General features: G+C 49.1%; 1 protein-coding gene across 6 annotated transcripts in view; it reads right to left on the bottom strand.

The window, feature by feature from the left end:
* Ten-m (teneurin transmembrane protein Ten-m) overlaps nt 1–23,618 on the bottom strand; it is a 141,298-nt gene that overhangs the window by 48,223 nt on the left and 69,457 nt on the right. For 5 of the 6 annotated variants that reach the window (XM_033384308.1, XM_033384309.1, XM_033384310.1 and 2 more), the window contains exons 2-3: nt 18,502–18,549; nt 7,503–7,682 (exon numbers count right to left, since the gene is read on the bottom strand). In XM_033384308.1, the coding sequence (XP_033240199.1) occupies nt 7,503–7,682; nt 18,502–18,549 (228 nt within the window). The remainder of the gene's footprint in view (nt 1–7,502; nt 7,683–18,501; nt 18,550–23,618) is intronic. The other variant, XM_033384312.1, reaches the window with a different exon arrangement.

The following is a 23,618-nucleotide window of genomic DNA, read 5'->3' as shown; positions in this document are numbered from 1 at the left end:
GCAGCAGCCCAAAATGTTGGGAATAGGCAACGACGGCGGTGGCGGTGGCAGCGGCGGTGGCTGCCTCACAGTTGAATGACTTATCATCCACATCCACATCCTCAAGAGTGTGGCAGAAACGGGAAACTTTAAGAGCTTCGAGACGTCTCAAGCAAAGCTTCCGAATGAAATATGAATTGGGTACAGTCAGTCCTTCGGGAGGAGGGGAGGGGGTGGGGTGGCAGGATATAACTTATTAAAGTTTCGCCTACAGCCCTTGCAGGGCGGAGGGAGAAGGGAGGAGGGAGGACTCTCACTTACATTCTAAAAATATTTCAATTAAAAATTCATATGTTCCAGAGATTGCGATGGATGGATGGATGGATGCGGGATGGGGGATGGGGGGATGGAAGCCAAGCCAAGCCGCCACCGAATCCCCAAACGGATTGAACCACTCGACATGTCTCAAGATGCCACAGCAGCCGCAGCAGCAGCAGCGGAGAAAGTAAGTGCTGGAAGGGGAAGGCAGGAGGGAGGGAGGGCGGTTGGGGTAGGAGAAAGTGCAGCGTGTTTTCTTGGTTTTTTTTTGTATTTGTATTTAAATAATTATGCAATATTCCTCCCTGGCGGAGGCCACACCACATCCAGGAATTTTCAAGTTCATAATTATGCGATGCATCCCCTTCGGCTCCTCCGGCTCCTACGGCTCCTCCCGCTCTCCTTGCACCCATCCTGCACTTCCTTTTCCCATTTTTAATTTATTTTGAATAAGCAGAAAAGGCACAAAAGACGACGTTGCCCAGACACTGACGGCATTTCCCTCAACGGAAGTCATTCTCCCCTCCCCCCCCCAACCACCAGCCTCCAGTCTCTGCTCCTGCCGGCTGCACCATCTCTGCGTATACGTAATGTCGTGTAATGTTTGAGCTCTGGCATGGGGGGGGGGGGGGGGCATGGCTTCCCTATTGAAAGGCGTTGAGCGTGGCATGTAAATGCAAAATGGCGACAAAGCGAGCCTGCAGGGAGAAGGATATGTGCACATATCCTTCCCTGTACTCCGTGCACAGCTATTCTAAGCCATTTGCTTGGCTTTTTTGCTTCTTTGCTTCTTTGGTTCTTTGGTTCTTTTGCTTTTTTGCTGTTTGTTCCCCGCTCGCTCGCTGGGGCAACATTATTTTAATTAACATATTTATATGTGACGCGGGGATAAGCAGCAACAAAAGCCAAGTCCTTCCATGCAACAGTCGGTGTGTGTGTGTTGCAATTTTAATTACACAGAAAGAGAGAGGGAGATGCAGCAGCAACAACGGTGGCAAATCTTATAGAATGTTGCATTGCCATGTTGCCATATGAAAATCATTAAAAATTGTTTGCGAAAGGCGAAATCATTAAAAACATATAAATTATGCACAGAGCCCCCCCCCCCACATCCCACTCGTTTGCCGCATTGCAACACAGGGCTGGCTGGCTGCCTCACTCATAATTATGCAACATATAAATGCCACCAGCACAAGGACATCCATCCATCCATCCAACACACGGGGCAGAGAGGGAGGCACGGAGAACATTGTTTTGTTCATGGAATATTTTTGTGGGCGGCAGGGAGGCAGGTCTACAGTCTTGGGCTTGCAAAAAGGGTTCATCAAAGGTAGACTCCGGCACAAGGTATTTCGTGCGCGCACCTAAAAGTATGCCTTAAGAACTCCCGAAAACAGGAGAAGAAAACTTGTCCTTCTGCTCTCCTTCTAATTAAGTCGCAAGGAAAGTTAATTTCGGGCCGCCCCGAAAACTTCTCTCTTCTGTGTCGCTCAATTTTTGGGGAATCCCAAGTATGGGATGCTCGATAAAGAGGGAGGGGAGCAGCCTCCTGTGGGGCGCTCAATCGCACTCAATATCAATAAATCCCGCAACAATCTGCATTCAAAAATCAAAAGGATACACAGGAACCCATAAAGAGGGCGACAGTAGGGGTTGGGCGGAGGAGAGGGGGAGAGGGGGGGGAAGAGCAGGCCAGACAGGAGCATAAAATGCCAATTTCTAGTTGCCAAATGGTTATTGCCTGGTCTATAAATGCAGCAGCAGCCGCAGGAGCAGGGAACAAGAGTTAAAGCCACGTGTGAGGACCACTCGAAATGGCCAGAGCTCTTACCTACGAGTGTGGCCATATACTCCACACACACACACACACACACACACACACACACACACACACACACACACATGCATGCATACATGTATGTGTTTGTCTGGCAAGTTAAGTGCCAAGCGGAACACGAAGGCAATTTGTTGCGTCACAAAACCAAAAAAATGGAAACCGAAATGTGGATCGAATGGATTGGAATTGTGGATTGGAACTGCCCTCTCTCTCTCTCTAGCTCTCTCTCGTTCTACACATACATATCTGTCTCTCTTTTGGCAGGAGATAAAATTAAAATTGTGCGTGAAAACTGCATAAAGGATAAAGGACTGCCAGGCAGGCAGGCAGGCAGGCAGCAGGCAGGAGCAACGAGCAAGGAGCATCGTACTTAGCAGGCATAAAATATAAATTACTATCCTGCGCCATAATAAATTTCAGTTAAATTTATATACACTACTATATATAAAGGAACGAGTGCTGCAGCACCACCGGAGTGGGGCAGAAACCCATTATGAATGAATTTAGTAGCAGGAGCAGGAGCAGCAGGAGCAGGAGCAGCAAAAACCAAAAACGTGCACCATTACCACTATCCTTATATTTATACAAATTTAAAGGCACTTTCTGGGGATCCTCCCTGACAGAGCCAACCAACCACCCACCCCAGCCCGAGGGGTTGAGGTTTTTGAAAAATGCTCGCAAATTTACGAGTATTTCCATGGCTGGCAGCAACGATAAACCAGAGAGCCCAGACCCCGAACACCGACCATCGACCACCGACCACCGAACCGGTCGAAAGCAATAACGACCAGCCAATAGACCCTGAACTCGACTCTCGACTCGACTCCGGCTGGACCCTCGGCCAGTCCCGGCCAGTCCAGTCCGGCCGGACAGTGTAAAGTTAGTTGAAGGACACACAGGCAGGACGGGCAGGACAGGCTGGCAAAGACAGACAGGAAAAACGGCTGCAGACGATGGGGAGGCGCGGTGCTGTCTAGGCGCTTGAACTAGGCGGAACGGAATGGAACGGAACGGATTGGAACGGCGCTGCTCCTCTTCGTCTGGCAGACGCGGTCAATGACAGCGCAAAAGTTTTTGCTGCAAACTAACCTCGAAAGCGATAAAAAATTAAAGCAACTGGAGAGGAGGGAGGAGGGAGAAGGGAGAAGAAGAGAGCCAGAGAGCCAGATAGCCAGAGACTTGCCGCATCAGAATGCCGCAATGGCCTGTTATTATAATGAAAACGAAGCAGAGGCAGCGGCAGAGGCAGTGGCAGAGGCAGTGGCAGAGGCAGTGGCAACGGCAGTAGCAGTGGCAGAGGTGCACAAGTAGAATCATCAGCAGCATTGGAGATACAGAAATAACAAGTGGGGTCTGTCCAGAGGATACCCAGTACTCTAACAGCTAATCAGAGCACTCGCAAATAAAACCCTCAAAACATTTTTTGCCAATGCTGGCAGCAACAACGAAAACAAACCCCGATCTCTCACAGACCCGAACACAAACCTTTTGTTGCCTTCGCTTTTGTGTTCGCTGCTTCGTGTGGTTTCGGCAAGAACAACAACTTCAAGCAGCGAACAGCTTAAGGCGGCCGCGTAAAGGTGCGTGAGAGAGAAGAGAGTCGATTTCAATGCACAAAGCTTATCTCTCGATCGCAAGCACGCACATGCATGGCAAAACCAGCAGCAAAACCAACGCACGGCTGAGTCTCGCTTGTCAGCTTGCGGTAAAAGTGAGTAAATTCTTGGGACTATCCAGTGGGAGGGGCCAGTTATGAATTACATTTCTACAATACTCTTTCTCTTTGGGGATAGTACAGGGTACTAAAAGTTGCCGAAAACAGGGCTACTGAAACGGAAGCCAGTTACATTTGCATGTCCAGGCGCGTCCCTTTCAAGTGCACAGTGAGAGACTGCGCCTGCGACTGCGATTGTGACTGGAGAGTGGGAGGTGGGTGGAGGAGTGCCCTTAGTCATTAACAATTTAAGGTGCGGAAATGTTTAACGAGTGTTGTACAGAGAGCCCGCTCATAGTCGGACCCCGAATCTGGTCAGAGATCCTTTCCGCTGCCGCTGCTGCTGCTGCTGCTTCTCCATTAAAGCTTTAAGCACCAGCTGCACGCTGGGCACAAAGTGAATCACAGCAGAGATCCCTCTACCCCCGCCCCTCCCCCGCTGTGCTGACCACCCGCTCAATATGTCGACTTTTGTTTTGGATGTTCCCTTTGCCATCACTTTGGCGTTGTTTTTTTGTCTTCTTCTTTTTTTCCCTGGCAATTTATGCAGTTTTCCTACTGGGATATATATAGATATACATATATATGCATATATATGTACATACATATATCTTCTTTTTTACTGTTTGGCCAAACTTTTGTTTCGGCCTTCCAGATAACTCCCATGTGTCTGTCTGTGTGTGTGTGTGTGTGCCTGTGTATGTATCCAATCGTGCAGAATGCCCATTTTTATATGTATTTGCATATGGTGCATAAGCATTTTTTCATACCCCCCCCGGCCCTCAACCCCATCGACAGAAGCTCCTCTCCACTCAGAAAATTTAAACTACATACGAGAATGGAGGGGTTAGTGGTGAGGGGGGAGGAGGCATGTGGCATGCGGAATGTGGCATGGACCATAATACGGACAAAGTTTTTCCCCTGAAAAATAACGTAGGCCGTTTGCAGTGCGACTGCCCCTTCTGCCCCTTCTGCCCCTTCTGCCACGGCACCTGCCCTGCCCTGATTCATTCATTCATTTGACAGTTTTTGGGATTCATTTTTTGTTGTCTGTTTTTTTTTTCTTTTTCGTTTTCGTTTTTTGTTTTCCTTTTCGTTTTGGTTTTCGTTTTTTTTTTTTTTTTTTGGGGTGCCAAAAGTCAACAAATATTTTTCCCATAAAAATTGGCATTGAGTTGGAAAAATTGAAATGAAAATATTCACAGAGAGAGTGGGGTGGGGGGTGGGAGAGAGAACTAAAGCCAAATGTCATGTATTTGTCCGTTCGACATACGATATATATGTATTTTATATACAAATATACACAAATATGTACATATGTATGTATGCATGTAGGGGCTTGGGAGGGACGCGGTGGGGGGCTGGGGGCTGTGGGCTGGGGCAAACCTGAATATCACTTTTGTTATAGAATTTAATCAATATTTGTGTTACGATGACAACCCGATGCGTGATCTCCCCGGCCCCGTCACCGCCCCCCACCCTCTGGGCATCATATTTGCCTCTTCTCTGTGGCACACTCTGGCTGTTGCCTCTGGTGGACGATGGACGATGGACAGTGGACGGTGGACGGTGGACGGTTGGTTTAGAATGTTTATCAATTTATGCACAAATGCAAATAGAATTTCATAAATAGTCATTTAATTGCACTTTGGGGCAGGGACAAACGAGAGAAAGCCCATAAACGATATGCAAAATGCAAATTGGCCTTTTGCAACAGAGGCAGAGACAGAGACAGCGACAGCGACAGAGGGCGAGCAGGCGGCTTAGGCCATGCCACGCCACACATTCCACATTCCACATGCCACATGCAAAGTCCCTGCTGCTGCTGCTGCTGTTGATGATGATGATGATGATGATGATGTGACGTGAAAAGTGTGCAACTGCCAGATTAAAGTGCTTCGGACACACACATACTGCCCCCCGCAGCCCCTGCCTGCCTTGTGACCCAAAAAATTGCCTTAAATTTGGGCCACAAAATGTTGAAAGCCCAGCTGCTGCTGGCCAGCAAGTTTCTTGGATACAAAACCAAACGAAAGAAAGAACGAAAGAAAGCAAGAACGAAAGAAAGAAAGAAAGACTGACTGCAGTGGGGATGTGGCAGGGCAAAGTGGGCTGAAAATTATATGGCACACGCAGGAAAATCAAGACAAAGCTTGGCATATATACGATAACAGTGCTTTCTGCCTCTCTGCCTCTCTCTCTCTCTCTCTCTCTCTATCATTGTGTGTGCATGTGTGTGTGTGTACACATATTTATACAATGCAAAAACAAACAAAAGGCAGCAGCGGAAAGCAAATACAGAGGGAAAAGCAACACAGCCCGAAAGTATGCTACGGCGCGAGGCAAGAGGCAAGAGGAAGCCCAGAGCGACTCAGTGCCGAATACTGCGATACCCTAAGCACAGAAATAGCCCGAAACTAGTCCAAGCAGCCCTCAGATGGTATCGAGCACACGGAATGCATTTGGTTTTTGTTTTTATTTGTCTTGTTTTTGCACTCTCGGCCATTCGCTTACTTTGAGCCTTCTGCTGTTCCGATACGAGTATATCTCCTTCAAAGCACCAGCCAGAAGCCTCTCCCCAAAGCCCTGATACCCTCGGCAAAAGTAGTCACAGGAGAGGTGTGTGAGGGTGTGGGCTCTGTGTTGATTTCTTTTCGTTACTCTGTCGCATTTTGTTGGTGTGCAAAAAACAGTAGAGTGCCTGCCTAATGAAAGCCATACTCTCTTTTTGCCATCCAAACATAATCGTTGATGGAACTGCATTCAATTAATAGATCCATAAACCTAAAAAACACTCCCCCCCCTCCCCCTAGCCACTACCCCGACGTTTTTCGGAAAGCATTTTACATCAAGTCAAACGCTCTGTCGGTCGTCCGTCCGTCCGGCTGTCCGTCCGGCTGTCCGTCTGTTAGCCGCAGTTGTTTGTCCGTGTTTTTTTGGCCATTTCTGTTTAGGCCCCTGCGGTCGTTTGGCTTGCCGTTTTTTCCTGTCCTGCCCTGTGCTGGCCTGTTGTGCCGCTGCCAACTATTTTCACTCGACTTTCGAATGTTTTTATCCCTAAAGCCTGCTTGCGGATATGCATAGAGCGGCAACACAAACACACAAACAAACAAACAAACAAACAAACAAGCAAACAAACAGGAAAAAGCCAAACCCCCCCCCCCTCCCCCAGAAAAAAAACGGCCAAGAACATTGTTGGAAAAACAATAAATGGCAAATGTATGGCGGCATTTTAGGCGCATGGCGCATCGGAAACAAAAGAGCTGAAAATTTGCAAAATGCTGCGGCCATTTCTATGCACCTCCCCACCCCCCCAACCACCCACCGACCCCCCACCCACCATCTGCTGTATTTCGGTTTTATTTTTGTTTTCTTTGGCCGGCCGTATTTTGCATTTTTATAGCAATATGGCAAATGGAATTTTTGTGCACGAAAGAGAGAGAGAGGGGGAGAGGGAGAGCAAACGCTAAACATTTAAATGAGTCAAGTGGCTTTTTGATGGTCGCCGTGGCCTGGCTCTGGATTTGCATATGACGGGGAATACACACAAAAAAAAGGGGGGGAAGGGAGGGCAAAACGTCCCACTTTCCAATTGGTACACCCATCAAGGGGGGAAGGGGGGAGCTGGCAAATAAAAGGGGGGATTGTACTTACTTAGATTTCCACTAGGAATGTAAACGTTGCCCGATGGCGTTCGCACCAAACAAGATGGCTCAAAGTCAACGTCATTCGGATTGTTAACGGTTAAACGACCATTCTGCATGCGACTCATTGTTGGATTACGCGGCGGTACATCCGGTGGGGCCGTTGGCGTGACTCCTTCCAGGAGGAAGCCTGCAAAAGAGTGCGGCAAGAGCGCACACGAAAAAGAAAAACAAAAATATGAAACGGAAAAACAAACAAAATATTCATTAGTCGGGCGAGCCATTCGAAATTCTACTCCCCAATCTACTCCCCATTCTACTGCCCAATCTACTGCCTTTTACAGCTCAATTCTGACACCAAAATCATTGCACATTTGACACGAAAAGCGTATTCTTTGGGCCGTGCAACAAATGGATGTTCATGCCGCAATCAGTTGCCCCAAAACGGAACTAAATCGAAATCGAAATGAAATTATTCAACAGCATAGAAAATTCGATTTGCCTCCATATCGGTTTTTTACTAAAAAATTAGCAAGCGCCAATAAAAAAATAAAATAAAAACAGAGCAAAAAAAACATATATAAAAATAAGGGGGAAAAACCATCGAAATGAAATTCAATTTCTGTTCTGCGCGCTAGAGGAAATGCCTTTGATACCACACACACACACACCACACACCACACACACACACACACACACACACACACGCACACTAGCCCACTCTGAGGCGCGTATCTGTGTGAGAAATGAGGCTCCTCTTCTGTAATAAATTTCAAAAGCATTCGCATTCATTCGCATAGAAAATTTTAAGCTCATTTATAGGCTTAAAAGGCATTGCTACGCACAAGACGTGGGGCAAGGGGGGCAAGGGGCGGTGGCGGTGGCAGGGGCAAACAGGATGCTCGACAAATTCAAATGCCGAGAGCGGCAAGGCAAGGCTGGGGCAAGAGCAAGAGCAAGAGAAATGTCTAATAAAAAGCAACAAAACAAAACGGAAATGCCAACGGCCAAAAAGGAAGAAAATTTCAAATTTGTTGAGATTTGCCGGGCGCGAAAATCATATCCTGCCCGGGCCCCACTCCCACCTAAGCCTCCTTCTGCGAGGAGTGGCAGGACGAGTGTGTGCCGCCGCTCCTGCCGCCGCCGCTCCTGCCGCCGCCGCTACTGGCTTAGTGGGGAGCCTCCTTCGGTGTAATCGCCTTGCGTTAGGCCGACAGACTATTCCCGATTCCTCTCCCGCTTTCCTCTCCTTCTTTCCTTCTGTGTTTTTTTCCTTTCTTTTCCGTATTTTTTTTTTGCTGTTTAGCTGGAAGTGGCCGTGGAGGGTCTGTGGGAAATCTAAGCTGCGGAAAATATGACACCAACTTGTCTGCCTGCCTGCCTGCAGTCCTGCCCTCCGCGGACGCTCCTCGGGTGGGGGGGAAGGATGCTGCCTGAATGGCCGCGGGGCCTGCGCATTATCGTTATAATGAAAAGCGCCGCTCCACAGAAGCCACACAGCAGTGGCAGCATGGGGCAGCGGCACGGGGGGCCGGGGGGTGGTAAAAACAACAAAAAAACAAGCAGTATCCTGCAGGATGCTCTGCTCCACTCTGCTCCACTCGGCTCTGCTCTGCCCGCCAGCAAAGATTATTTCACGCGGTTAAACACAGAAGCAAAAGCGCCAAAAAGCACCAAAAGTTGCTCTCCAAAAAATTTTCATTCAAAATTGGCATTGCGGGGGGGGCAGAGAGGGAGGGAGACAGAGACAGAGGCACAGGCAGCCGGTCATCTGTGATTAACACTGGGAATGCGGCGAACAGGATGGCGAAGGGGGCGGATGGGGGGGGCACGGGCACGGGGCACGGGCAGTAAAATTTTTGTGGACTTTTGTCTTTGGCTTGCGTGTAATTAGATTTGAGATTTAAGGCGCTTATGGCTGATGCGCAGCAAATTGAAATTGAAAATGTCCATGGCTTATGGCTGATGGGCTGTCCTGCTGCTCCTGGCGATGCTTTTCGGACTCCAGTGCGTATGGGTAACGAGCTGAAATGAATGCATCATTCATTGGCCAAAGAGACAGCGAGAGAGAGAGAGAGAGAGCGGGTAGAGGAAGGAGGGAGGAGTGTTGCATTTGCGAGGACATCATTTAGATACTCAAAAGAAGCGCCGCTAGTGCGAGATTTAGTCGAATATTAAGCCAAGAAACATGGCTCCCCCTCCCCCTCCACCAACTGCCACGAGCCACCTGCCCCCTGCCACTGGGCAAGGGTATCTGGATGGTCGTTTCCTCCAGTCCCGCTTGACCAAGTCAAGGGCTTAGCCAAATGGCCAAAGAGACAATGGGGCCATGGAGCGAGGCGGGGTGGGGTAGTGGGGAGAGGACTCTTTCTTCGTTGGGATTGTCGCCTGACTGCCAGCCCGACTGCCAGTTGGCATCCACATCCACATCCGCAGCCACATCCGCATACACATACACATGCAGAGACGGCGACAGAGACAGAGAGGGGGAGGGACGGGGGGAGGACAGCGGGAGAGAGAGAGCCAAGGACCACTTAAAGCGCAGTCGAAGTAGAAGAAGACGAAGGAGGACGCAGGGGGACGCAGGGGGGGGTAAAAGAATGAACAACGGGAATGGAATGGCAACTACTGGGAATGGCGCTGATAAGCAGCTTATCTTCATTTCTACAACCCCCAGCGTTTATTTTTCCCCACCATATCTTCCTCTCTCTCCCTCCCTCCCTCCCTCTCTCCCTCTCCCTCTCTTTGTGTGTGTCTGTTGTTTGTGTTTTTACAGTGTGTTGTTGTTGCTTCTGTGCTGCCATTGTCGTTGTCATTTTGAATGCGAATGCGAATGCGTTGTAGTTGTCGTTGTAGTTGTAGTTGTTCCCGCTTCTGGCTGCCGCTGCTTCTGGCTCCTGCTGCTGTATTTTCGGGTGGGGGGGGGCACGCAAAATGTGTAATGGCATTTCGTCAGACAGAGCATGAAAAAGTGAACCAAAGTGAACCAAAGCGAGGCGAGGCGAGGCTTTAGTGATAACCAAGGGAAAAGCACCAGCCGGATTGGGGTGTGCGAGTGTGTGTGTGTGTGTGTGCCAGTGTGTGTGTGTGTGTACACCCAGAGAAATTAGCCCTGACATTCGATGCCCATGGAGAGCGGGCAAATTGTTAAAACACATTGAGATGCAAATATTTGATCGAAATCATTTTCATAATTTTTCAATCACATTTAAAATTTATATTAAATATTTGTATATTTAAATTAAATATTTTCCGCAATGAAATTAAATATTTGACACATCCAAAATATAAATGTAATATTTTTCACCTTTAAAACTAATATTTGTCATTAAATTGAATATTTCCAATACTTCAATAATATATTTTTGTCGTCCATAACAAAATAGAATTTTCAAATTAAGTGCAACTAATATTTAAAATATTTAAATGTGAATATGTTATATTTTACAATTATTTTGAAGTGTTTTTTCTTTAATTTTATGTATGTTTAAATAAAAGTGAATTTAACAACCGAATATGTGGGTTCTTTTCTCCGAGTGTATGACAAAGCAAATTTTTCTTCTGCGCTGTGGGGTGTGGTGGGGTGGGGAGGGGGGGTGTGTGTGGTTTTTTCGTCCCTTTTAAACAGCATTTGTTTCCTTACTTTTGCTGGCATTGCAGTGTAATGCTTTTATAATGCACTAAAAACCCCAAAAAACAAAAAAAATGAGGAAAAACAAAGCCAAAATGGCAACAGAAAATTCCCAAATTTATGCGAAATTTAAGGCGAAAATTGAAGACAAATTTCGGAGGCACATGCGAGGCGGGGGCACCACTCCAATTAGGGTCTGGAATCCGTGTTCGAAGAAGTCTCCCCGAGAATGAAAAACATTTAAGCAGGAGAACGCACAATGGGAAATATGTTAATTAAATTAAATGAAATTAAAGGGGGGAGATGACAGGCTCAAAAAGGGAGCAAGGGAGCAAGGGAGAGGGGGGGAACGCCACCAGCTGCTTGTGGCATGCCAACAATGAGAAATAGGGGGAGGGGGGCCAACAATGCCAACACCTTCAACAGGAGGACCTTCCTGCAGCTCCTTCTTCCAGAGCGAGAGAGGGAGAGGGAGAGGAAGTGGGAGAGAGAAATGTAAAACACTTTTGGTATGACAGCTGAAATGTCAGTTAAGCATGAATTGCTGCAACCTGTGGGCTGGGGGGGAGGGGAGTAATGAGAGCCTGAGCCAGGTTACTTGTCCAGGAGCTCTGTGTGTAAGCCCCACCCCCCACCCCCCCGCGGGTGCCCACTGGGACACTGACAACTGCTGAAGAGTGCCGTTTCTTAACTGCAGTTTTCTCCATTCTCCATTCTCTTTTCCTTTTTCCTTTTTCCTTTTTTCCCCTTTTTATTACGTCAGAGGGTTAAGTGAGAGATAAAGATGCTTTCATTTGTGGGGCGGGGAGGGGGAGGGGGTGGCTACAGCTGCTGACAATCAGCCATCCATCCGTTGGGTATTTCCTCCCCCCCCTCCCTGTCTCTGTGTGCGTGTGTGTGTGTGTGTGTAGAGCTCATTACATCATAGGAAAAGCAGCTCCAATTCGAACCAGAAAGGAGTGGATTCTGGGCTTCTGTGGATCTTTAATAACAATAATCGAAGAGGACAACAATGATGACAGGTAAACCACACACACACACACACACACACTCTCTCTCTGTGTGGCCCACACGGCGTATACGGAATAAAGAGAAGCTGCTCCTGCTGCTGCCATTTTGTTGATAAGCAGCAAGCGCAGACAGGGCGAGAGATAAAGAGGGAGACAGGGATAGAGTTGCATAGACAGAGAGAGACAAACAACAGGGCTGGGCTGGGCTGGGGCCTAAACACTGACAATTGGGCCTTTGGCCTTTGTTTTTGGAGCCTACGTGCATCCTTCAGCCTCCATTTGCCGGCCTGGGCCTGGTCCTGGGCCACCGTTTGACCTGTCTCCACATGCCCCCTGGTGGAGCAGCAGCATCATAATGCGGGCCATCTGTATGCGTATACGCGGTCCCTGCCTTCCCACCCCCCCACCACCCCCTTTGCCATTGTTAATATTTGCACTAATACAAGGAGCGAGACAGGCCGCTTTGTAGCCTCTGTACGTGTGTCCGTGTGTGTGTGTGTGCCGCCTGTGCTTGACATATAAATAGAGGACACTACACACACACACACGCACACATTGAAAGTTGTCAAAGAGAGCGGCGAGTCCTGGGTCATCGAGTAATTCCTTTGCATAGGTAGGAATTTGTGTGTACAGTTTATTAAATTTGAGACCATCCCCTCCACCCTCCCCCTCCCCCCCAACACAACTATTTATGTCCCTGTCATGTACGCCGCCCCCCACCGCCCGTCCACCCCCCCTCCATTCCCATTCCCATTCGCATTTGTGCGTCCCATTTGCAAAGCCCTTCCGCATCGCACAATCTTTGTTTGTCAAAGTTTTTGGCGCTCCTCTCTGGGAGAGGAGATTTATTTAGTCCGGGTCTCGCACAGGCACAGGCAGAGGCAAAACTTTGGATTTACTTCGACACAATTGTCAGCTTAGTCACGTTTCATGTGTCGACGGATGGATCTAGTACAGACAGGAAAGAGGAGGGCGGTGGGGGGGGAAAAGCTAATGCTAAACACGACATAAAGGTAAAAAGCCAAAGGCACGCGATGCGAATATTTTAACGGCAGCGCAGACCAAAAGAAAAACCCAAAAGATGTTGCACAAGGGGCGGTGGAAGGGGGGGAGGAGGAGGCAGGGAGGAGGTGGAAAAACTACAAGTCGGCGCTTTGTTTGCTTTGGTTTCCATTTTGTATGGCAGTTAACCGCAGCAAGAGGCAAGAGGCAAGAGGCAAGAAGCATCCTGCCTCGTGGCTCCTGTCGCCTGTCTCCCGGCGAGGATCAAACTTTGATTCGAGCCAGCCCCAAGCCCCAAAGGGGATAGGGCTCCACGGGCAGGTGGTGGAGCTCCTGCTCCTCCTGGCTGCCATTAACTCCTTTTTGGCTGCTGCCTACTTTGTGGCGCAGTTAATCAAATTTCCAGCCACTGACCCAGTTTGCTTAGAAGCCAGCCCCCCATCCCCCCTCCCCAGCACCAACTCTGGTTGACAGCTTTTGATAGTTTTTCCTGCGACGTCGCGTTAATTGATTTTGTGGCATGCAAAGTTCAGCAGACGACCGCAAGCCTCCACCCAGCACCCCCCCGCCCCTTCCGCCCATCCCCCCCATCCGTCAGACGATTTGAGCTCATTTTTTCTCCATTTTTGTTGTTGTTGTTGTGCAACTCTTCTACTTAGTGGCAAGTGCAGGGGGCCTGGCCTGGCCCTGCCTGCCCACCTCTAATCCTATTAGACGCTGTCTGCCACATGCCCCTCCACCCCGTCCCCGCCCCCCGCTGCGGCTCTCTGTGTGTCGCATACTTTGCGGTTTTTACTTTGTCGCGTCCTCGTGTGTCCGTGTGTCGTGTTTCGTGCCACTGATGTGTAAGCACCGTCGTGTGGCATGCTTTAAGGTGGCAGCTTTAAAGGCAGCCCAATTGTTGGCCTTCAGACTCCCTGCCAGAGAGAGAGAGAGAGGGGGGGAGGGGGGAAAGAGAATCGTAATAAACGTCAAGTGACAGTTTTCTTCGTTTTTGGGGAAAATTGCAACTTTTTGGGAAATTTATTTGCCATGACTCGGTGCACCCCCCGCACCCCCTGCACCCCCTGCACTCACCCCCTTTACTCCTTTCGCGCTGCAGTCAAAAGTTTTTGGCCAAATGAATGGAAAAGCAGTGGAAAAGCAGCAGTGCAAAATGGAATCTAATTTAATGCTTTATTTGACACATTTCCCAATGCAAGTTGCCACCAACAAAGTAGGTCACCCCCCCGCGCCACCCCGCCGCCGCCGACTCTCTCAGAAATTATAAACCAAAATTATAAGTGTGGCAGGCGGCAGGAGGCAGGAGGCAGGCGGCAGCAGCACTTTTGTTCCTTCTTCTGGTGGAGGAAATGCAGCGAAAAAGCGAAAAGTTTTCCGCCCGAAAGTAGGCTATAGATAACTGACATTTGCTTGCGGCTCATTAACATTTCAAAGTGGCAGGCAAGCAGCCAAGGGGCACACACACACACACACACACACAGCACTCCCTCTCTATCTCACTCTCTCTCTCTTCTGCTCTTTGTCTCTCTCTTGGTTGGCCATAATTCACGGCATGTCAGGGCGTGCTTAACCTTCTTCCTCGTTGCTGTTGTTGTACGTGTCGTAATGCCACTGGAGGTGCTTGACATTTTTCGCGAACGCCTTCAGTTATGCAACACCTCCCCACAGAGAGAGAGAGAGAGAGAGCGAAAGAGAGAGTGAGAGCGGGGAAGCCAGCCATTGTCTCTTCTGGCATACAACACAAAAGCCTACAAACAAATTAAGCAGAAAATAAAAGCTTTATCTGTGTACGTGTCTGTGCAACACTCTCTCCCTCCCTCTCTCTCCCCCTCTCTCTCTCCCTCTCTCTCTGTGTGGAGGGAAAACTTAAAAGCAAAAGAATCGCAGGCGGAGGTGGTCGTAGTTTCCAGCTCTTGCCGTGGCTGCTGCTGTCGCAAAAGTGCAGGCAGTTAAGCACTTTCTTGTCTCAATGAGTGTCAACAAGCCACACCCCCCCTACGGCCCCCTCCCCACCCGAGGAGCAGGCGACACACAAGTCAAGAGTGTGGCAGAGACACATGAGAGCGAAAAAAAAGAAGAGGACAAAAATGGAAAACAACAACAAAAGAAACACAAATAATCGCTCTATTAATGAGCCCCGGGCCAAGTGCAACAAGCACTGACAACACTGACCCCTGAACCCCACCCCAACCCCCACCCCACACCACCCCTCCCTCCTTAGAGCTACTTAGCCCTGCTGCTTGTGGGGCTCTGCCTCTGCCTCTGTGTCTCCCTTTGTGTCTGTTTGCTGTGACCACTCGGGGGCTGGGGGTTGGGGGTTCTGGGGGTTGGGGGTGTAGCAATTTAATTATTTTTCTATTACAAAACAGGTCTTGATTGGTGCACGAATGGACCTATGGGGCAACTATTCCCTTTCGAGAATAGAAGAAGAAAAGAAAAAGAGAAGAAAAGTCCTTTCCACGGCGATCGTTTGAGCCAAAGTTGGGGCTTTAGATCGATGCCAATTTCGGACTACTTCCATGGCATTGATGTCCCCCCGTCCCCCCCCTGGATCTGCCCCATATGTGTCTCCTATTAGTAGTGGCCGCCCTCCTTCTTTTCAGCAATTAGGGAAAAAATGTCTCTTCAAGGAACTTTTTATTTTGCAAATATTCCATTTTGCTTTGGATTCTAATTGGATTCCAGTTCCATTTCCATTTCCATATTTGGCAGAGAGAAATCTCATTGACAAAAGTTGCTATGCAAACGTGGAGACACATGGGGGCTGAGGGGTGGGGCGTGGGGCTGGAGGGGGGACACATGAAACATGAACGAATGCGCAGGATATCCGCGTACAGGGGGGAGGGGCCTGGTGGGGGTGTGGCGGCTCTGGCAACAAATCATTATCGAAGTTTGGGGTACAACTTTTGTATTTTTTTGTTTTTTTCGCTGTTCTTCCTTAGATATTTCGTTATTTTTTTGCCCGGCTGCCGGCTGACGGAATGCCACGTGTACGAGTACGTAGACGCAGCCGTAGACGTATCGCAAGTTTCACGTTACGCCCCACCGATGCACGGGGGCGGGGCGGGGTCCCTGTTCTCTTTTGCAACCTTAATTGGAGCGACTTGAAAGGGAAGGACTTTCTTCTGTGGCTTCTGGCTCCCGGCTCTGGTCTCCCGTCTCCCGGCTCCCGTCTCCGGCTGATTCCGATTCTATTCCTCGATTGCTGCTTCTCTCCTGGTCAAGTGGTCCTTTCTTTGTGCAGATTTTGCAGCTTTCGAGCTGTTTTGTCCTTTTTGTTTGATTTGATGTTTATTTATTATTCGCACTGAATGGGCCCGGCTGGGCCCTGTGCCCGGACGGACTCCGGCTCAAGCCTTAATATAATTTAAATTTTTCAACGCTGCTCTTTTTACTTTTTTTTTGGTTTTGTTTCCTGCCGCTTTTAGTGGACTTTGGAGAGTCGTTAAATTTGTTGCTCGAGTTCATATTTTCTTTTTGTCGGCTTCGGCTTCGGATTCCATTTCAAGGGCTGACCCTGCCCCCTGCTCCTGCCCCCTGCCACACAAGTGGCACCGGAGTGCGGCGGCCAAGAACTCCCGAAATTGAAAAGCGGCCAAACTTTCGGTTTCTTCTTTTGGGCGTTCTTTTATTTTTTTGGTTTCCTTTTTCTTGCGGCTTTTTATTAATGTTTTCTGCTTCTGCTTCTGAGTCGTGAACGTCTCAAGGAAGTTTTTCGCCCCGTCCTCCTGCCCCCCGCAGGAGGCTGATCCTTCGAAGGGAAAAGCGGGCATAAAACTTTGTTCCTGGTAATTATGCTGCATGCAGCAGTGGCAGCGGCAGCGGCAGCTCCAAAGTTTCCCCTGAAGCTGCTGTGTGGCATGCGAATAATGATGTTGACGGAGGGATACAGGGCACAGTGAGCACACGCTGCCAAGGACAACAGGGCCGCCTCTGTGCGCCTCCAATTTGCTTATCGAATCGCATTGAGTCCTTGCCCCCTGCCACCTGCCTCTTGCCTCTTTTAATTTAGAAATTATAAGAAAAAGCATTGCGATTGGGATTTCGCGGTAGGTTGCCACACGGTTGCCACACGGTTGCACAAAACAATTAAAAATAATGGAAAAAAGCGGAGAAAAACGAAGAGAAAAAACCTGCAGTGTGGCATTATGTAAAGCAATTAAAATGTGGCAGAGTGGCAGAGGGGCGGAGAGACGGCGGGCAACTGCAGCCTCAAATGTAGCATAACTTGAGGCGCACACAAACAAACAGTTGACTTTTAGTGGCATGCAACAGCAGCAGCAGCAGCTGTGCTTCCAAGAGGGAGGCAGGGTGGCAGGGGGGCAGGGGGCAGGGGGGGCTAGCTAAGCCATGATTAAGGAAATTGTTGAAAAATGTTAAACAAGCCAAAACGACGACGACGACGAAGGCGACACATGCCTCTTACTACCCGCCACAAAGGCAAGGCAACAAGCAGCGCTCCTCCCCCCCACACCCCCCTCCCCCCCACTCTGCCACTCTGCCACTTGTCTGCTCTGCTGACCTGGTACAAAAAATCTATAAAAATGCAGTTGCCACAGCTCCGGCTCCGGCTCCGGCTCCGGCTCTGGGGTTGGGGTCTCGGCTCTGGGGTCTGGGGTCGGGGGGTTGGGGGCGCCTGCTGTTAGGCAACATATTGCAGTCAAGGCCTTCGCCGCTGCGTGCATTTTTTAAATGCTCTCCGCTTCCTTTTCATGTTCTCCTCTCCGGCCCGTTGCATGCCGCTGCCTGCCGCATGTGGCACAAACGGAAGCTGCTGTTTGGCTCGCATAAATAATAACAATGGGGCATGTGGTGCGGGGGGCGTACGGAAGGAAGGAGTAGAACCAACAAGCAACAACAGAGCCGGGCCCTTGTTTGTGTGTCTATGTGTGGGTGTGTGTGTCTATGTGTGTCCGTGTGTGTGTGTGTGTGTGTGTCTGTATGGGTCTAGTGGGCGTGGCAGACAGCAGCCACCAACACGTGTTGCAAGCTTGTTTGCTGCCTCAATTGCAACTATTTTCACAGAGTTTAAGTCTGTTGCGGGTGCATTGGGGCATGGGGGTGCAGGGGGTTGCATGGGGGTGCAGGGGGGTGTCTGTATCTTTTTGTGTACATGTGTTCCCGGGTGTTTTCTATCTTGTTTAAAAATTGTTGGCCATTTGGGGCTGCGTGGGGCTGTGGGGGGCTGCGTGGGGTCGGTACATGTGTTTGCCCAGTTACTTTGGCTTATTGGCTTCACCTGGGCTTAAAGCCAGCGAAAGTGAGCAGCGAGTGGGCGGTGGGGCAGGGTGGGGCAGGCTCTATTCATTAATTTATTTGGAATATTCATTCTGGCGTCAGAGCCAGCCACAATTTACACTCACATGGCGGGACGGTGGGGTCAACAGGATTGAAATCATCATCAAACATACCTGCAAGTGCAAAAGAGACAGAAAGAGAGAGATTTTCATTAGCTGCGAATTGTTTGTAATTTGTATTTTGCTGTAAATATTTGTCACATTGCGCCATTCAGTGCTTCGCATCCAGAAAGTTCCCTCTTATCTTGCTTTAGTTTCGAGATGCAACGGAATGGCCCTCTCTTTCTCTCTCCCTCTTCTGCTGACTGCAACTGACTTTTAAGCTTTACGAAGTGAAGAGCCTTCTTCCCATGCATTCCCATTCCCTCTCTATCGCACCCGCACTCAACTACACGAAAGCATTGCTCTTATCGCCTCTCGCATTTATGATCCTCTCTCTGAGCTGAGCCTCTCTCAATAATACGCAGCACTCTCGCGCCAGCAGCAGCAGCAAAAGCAATAGCAAAAGCACGAGCGCGCAGCTATAAGCACTCTCCCAACGACAACAACAACAACAACACGTAGGAGTACAGCTATGGAATATGCAAAGGCAAAAGCAAATCAACGCAGGAATAGCGGAGTGGCACTGCAGGGCTGCCTTTTCAGCTTATTTCTGGCTATAGCTAGCATTTTAGACGTGGAATTTCCTATTGGGATGTTTTCGATCCAAGCTAATTATCTGACTTCCTTCAAATCATTCCACCAAATACCTTTCAAACTAAACAATTGCATGATTTAATGGTTAAATAATTAGAATTAAACATTTCAATAGCCTTCAAATGACTTCCGATTGAAGTTTCCTTCTTTTTTTTTCTAGAGGGCTTTCATCAAGTCCCGTTTTCGATTGCCGCCCCCTCCATTTTCCTGCTCTTAAAGCACCGAAAATACACTGTAAAGTGTACACTTTTTGTGTGCAATAATTTAATTTGTTACACTCTGCGGCTAGCCGCATTTTGGTTTAAATATTTTCCCCTTTTTGCATTTTTTTTACCCGTTTTTGGTGCGGTTTTTTGTCCCAATGTCAGATGCAGATGCAGATTTTGCGCCAATTTATTACATGAATATATATATATATTTAATATGTTACAAACAATTGTTGTTTATTTGTACATTATAGACACGTGTGCATTTTCTGATGGCTTTCATTTAGATTGAATGGAAATTGTGTGTGTGTGTTTGTGTGTGTGTGTGTGTGTTTTTGGCAGCAAAAGCCCGTGTTCGGGCGGTGAAAATTTAATGCAAAATCTGAATTTGAGTGACAAAATGTTGCAATTATCCATGGAATCCATGGAATCCATGGAATCCACACATTGAATGACGACCCGTCAGAGGTTCAAAAACTTTCGCTTTATTTTGTATTTTGTGGAAATTAATTTAAATGTCTTCCTAATGAATGCCAACAGCTTTCATAACTCTTCTGCGCAGCCCCTCTATTGTGATGCTAACGATGGAAAATCGGATGGATGGGAGGAGGCTGCTGGTGATGCGGGGTTGCGGGGATGCGGGGGCTTGCATAACCCAAGAAGTGAGAGGAAATTAGCTGCAGCAACGAACCGAAGCGATCCGATCCGATACGACACGATACGATACGACACGAATGAGATATGCGTAGAGAGCTGTCAGCTGTCATGTTGTGCCTGACACTTGCGGAGCCGCTTTTTCCGTCTCCGTCTTCGTCTCTATCTCCAGATACAAGATACAAGATACTCTCGTAGAGACCCTGGCCAATTATCGTTTATTTTATATATATTTGTATCTGCATCTGTGGGTCGCTCTCTCAGCGTGAAACTGTGAAATGATTTTCGAATTGATATGCAAATATCGAATATTGATCAAATATCGAGAGACGTATCGAAAATGGGGAGAAATTTGAATGAATTATTCTCTATAAAAAATGCAGTTTTTCCCGAACAGCACAGCAGGTGCCCCCCTGCCCCCCTGCCCTCCAGCATGCCCCCTGCCCCGTCTTCAGTCTCCAACTTTTTTGGTTGTTGCATAAGCACGACTCAACCTGTTTGCCGCCCAGAAAACCAATCAAATGCCTGGCTCCCATATCATTCAGAACACAGGAGGTGAGGTGGGGGGGGAAAGGGGGAATCTTTTTCGCCACAGCGCCCCCAGGAAAGAAATGTTTCTCTTTGCGTAGGTTGCATCCACATCCACATGCACATCCCCGCTTGCCGCATGCCGCATGCCCCATGCCCCACGCTTGTTCGTGTACAGTAGCCGCAAGCACATGTCAAACAAGGAACCGGCAAAAGAGCCAACAAGGAACACCAGTCGGGGTCGAGACTGGAGTCGCTGCGGAGTCGCTGCGGAGTCGCCCCAAAAGTTAATGGCTTTCTGGGGCCACAATGCGAGGCGTATTCCCATTTTTTTGTTGCCTTCTGCTTATGCAATGATAATAAAAACGCAGCATGAAAGGAGCAGAGGAGGGGAGAGGAGGGGAGGGAGGAGGGAGAAGAAGGAGAATGCGAATGCGAAATATAAATGAAATAAATTACTGCGCGCAGGCGCAGCGTCGGCGGCCCAAAACGATGGCTTCAAACAATGACCAGGCCAGGAGGAGCAATTTGAATGGACGTGCCTCTCCCCTGCACCGGGACTCCTCCTTCGGTCTGTCTGTCTGTCCGTCCGTCTGTCTGCTGTGTGTGTGTGGGTTTGGCGGAGAGATGCGAGCGTGAGCTGATCCGTGATAAGGCGGCGGCCTGGCCGTGTCACGTGACCATCTCTCCCTCTCTCCCTCTCTGCCTCTCTCATTCTCATTTGAATGCGCAACATGTGGCAGGGACAGGGGCTGGGACTCCTACGGCTTCATTTGCCATTATCTTGTTGCAGTTGCAAGTCTCCTCCGCTGTTGCTCCTCCGCCGCCGCTGTGTGGGTTAGTTAGTGCGCTTTAATTTATCGCTGCAAACATTTTACAGACATCATGGATGGAGCAGTGTGTGCTGCTGCTGCTACACCTACAATGCCACGGGGCAAGTCAATTGTCTTCCCTTTCCTTCCCTTCCCTTCCCTTCCTCCGCCTGCTGCCCCGTCATAAATTGCTGCACTGCCCTGCCTTGATCTTCTTTTGAATGCAAATATGATGCACCCTCCCCCCCATCACCCCCCACCCCTGCCCCTGTATCTCCTGGCTACTTTATTCGCTTATTGAGTTTTATTGTGGCTGTCGTTATCTTCTCGGTTGCTGTTGCTATAAGTTATCATTATTATGTTTATTATTACTGCCTCCAATCTGCATCCTCCATCCGCCATTGTCGTGAGAGACGTAGACTCGTGCCTGGGCTCTCTCTCCTTCTCTTCTCCTTCTCTTCTTCGGAGAAACTGCGTGGGTTCTTGACCAAATTGATCTTTATGAGGTGCAAGTGGGCTCAGAGCGAGTCCGCCGGATCATTAGGTGGCCGAATGGCTGACCACCGATCCAGCAGTCCCCCTTTTCCCGTATCCTTATCCTTATCCTTATCAGTGGCCCAGTTTCTTGTTCGCCTGGCACTCGACTCGCTCGCATTTCCTCCTTCCATGTTTCTCTGTCAATTTAAGAGTTCATTTGTATGCGAAAGCTCCGCTCCGCTCCACTCCACTCCACTCCACTCCGCTCCGATATCTGGCAGCAGTGTCAGGCCCCCTCTGGGAGCAGGACAAATACAAATGCATTTCTGGCTTATCTGCCACATGCCGGGCAGGCAGGCGGGCAGGACCCAGACTTGGCTCCGTTTACCATCGTTTCAAATGCATTTTTGTGCTGCCCGACTTCCGGTCAACGAACTAAACCGTTTCCGAGACGCCACCACCACGGAGGGGAGCAGGGAAGTGGGGTAGTGGGGGGGCTACAAGGATTTATGCCTTATGCCCGGTACTATGCCCAAGACTCGAGTTTATAATCTTGCCACTCGAATCGCTAAGCAGCAGAGCCCCGGAGATCCTTCACTCGACCACCGCACAGCACACAGCACAGAGCCCACAGCTGCACTTAATTTAGCCTTAATTAATTGACCTGCAGTCAAGTTGGAGTCGGAGTTGGAGTTGGAGTTGGAGAGTCCTGCCCATGGACTCCATTCTCCCCTCTCCACTCTCCACTCGAGCAGTCGGCCACTCGAGAACTCCACTCCAGTCCTCTTCCTGCACTTCTGCCGCCTTCTTCTTCGCTTTTATTTAGTTTTTTTTTTTGTTCTGTTTTGCCTTCGTTGCTTCCTTCCTTCCTTCCTTAGTTTTTGTGTGCAAATGTTTTGTGTGCATGCAAATCGTTCATTCGTTCAGGCAGTCACCGAGAAGGACTCGTCTTCGGTCCGTGGTCAGCTCTAGAGAGGCAGAGAGGGTGAGTGGGAGAGGGGGAGAGAGGGAGAGGGTTTCCCTTTTTCTTTTGAATCTGAATTTGAATTTAATTTGTATGCTTATGCCTTTCGTATTCCATCCGCAGGTATTGTCGGAAATAAGCCGAGATACATTTATATTGATAAGAGACCCCACCTCCCGCGGGGGTGGGTAAAAATCAATAAATGCTGCCTGGGGCTCATCTCGGGGGGGGCTCGCATCTCCATTTTTAACGTGTTTAATTAGCAGTGTGCTGCAGGACGGCAAATGGCCAGAGAACTGGGTCATGCCGCAATGCTGGACACTGGACACTGGACACTGGACCCCGGACACTGGCGACTAATTAAACCAAGGCCATCATCTGCTCCCAGCTTTCAGCGCTGCCTCTGCCCCTCTGCCCCCCTGCCCACGCCTCTGCCTCTTTGGTGTTGGTGTCTCCAGCGTTGACAGGCGGCTGGGCTCTGCCGCTGCCGCTGCCGCTGCTGCTGATGCGGCTGCTGTGGTTGTTGCTGTTGTTGAACTCTCATTCGCAGAACACTTAATGCTCACTAATGAAATGTCAGCTTAAGTCATAACTCAAATGCAGGCCACAAAGCGGGCCAAAGCGGGGCAACTAGAGGCAAAGACTCCGGCGAGTCGGCGTCAGCGTCGGCGTCGGCGTCGACGTCGGAGCTGGAGCTGGAGTCTCGTCAAGAAAGCCAAGGGCAGCTGGCTTTTGCTGGCTTTTCTGACCATTGGCTTTGCTCTAAATACAAGTATGACATGCATTTATGAGATTTATGTATGTATATGTATATTTATCTCTGTGTGTGTGTGTGTGTGTCCTCTC

This window comes from Drosophila pseudoobscura, chromosome X, assembly GCF_009870125.1.
Source record: "Drosophila pseudoobscura strain MV-25-SWS-2005 chromosome X, UCI_Dpse_MV25, whole genome shotgun sequence".
Classification (NCBI taxonomy): Eukaryota; Metazoa; Arthropoda; class Insecta; order Diptera; family Drosophilidae; genus Drosophila; species Drosophila pseudoobscura.
Note: the sequence above shows the minus strand (reverse complement) of the source record. Positions and strands in the feature narration are given on the sequence as shown.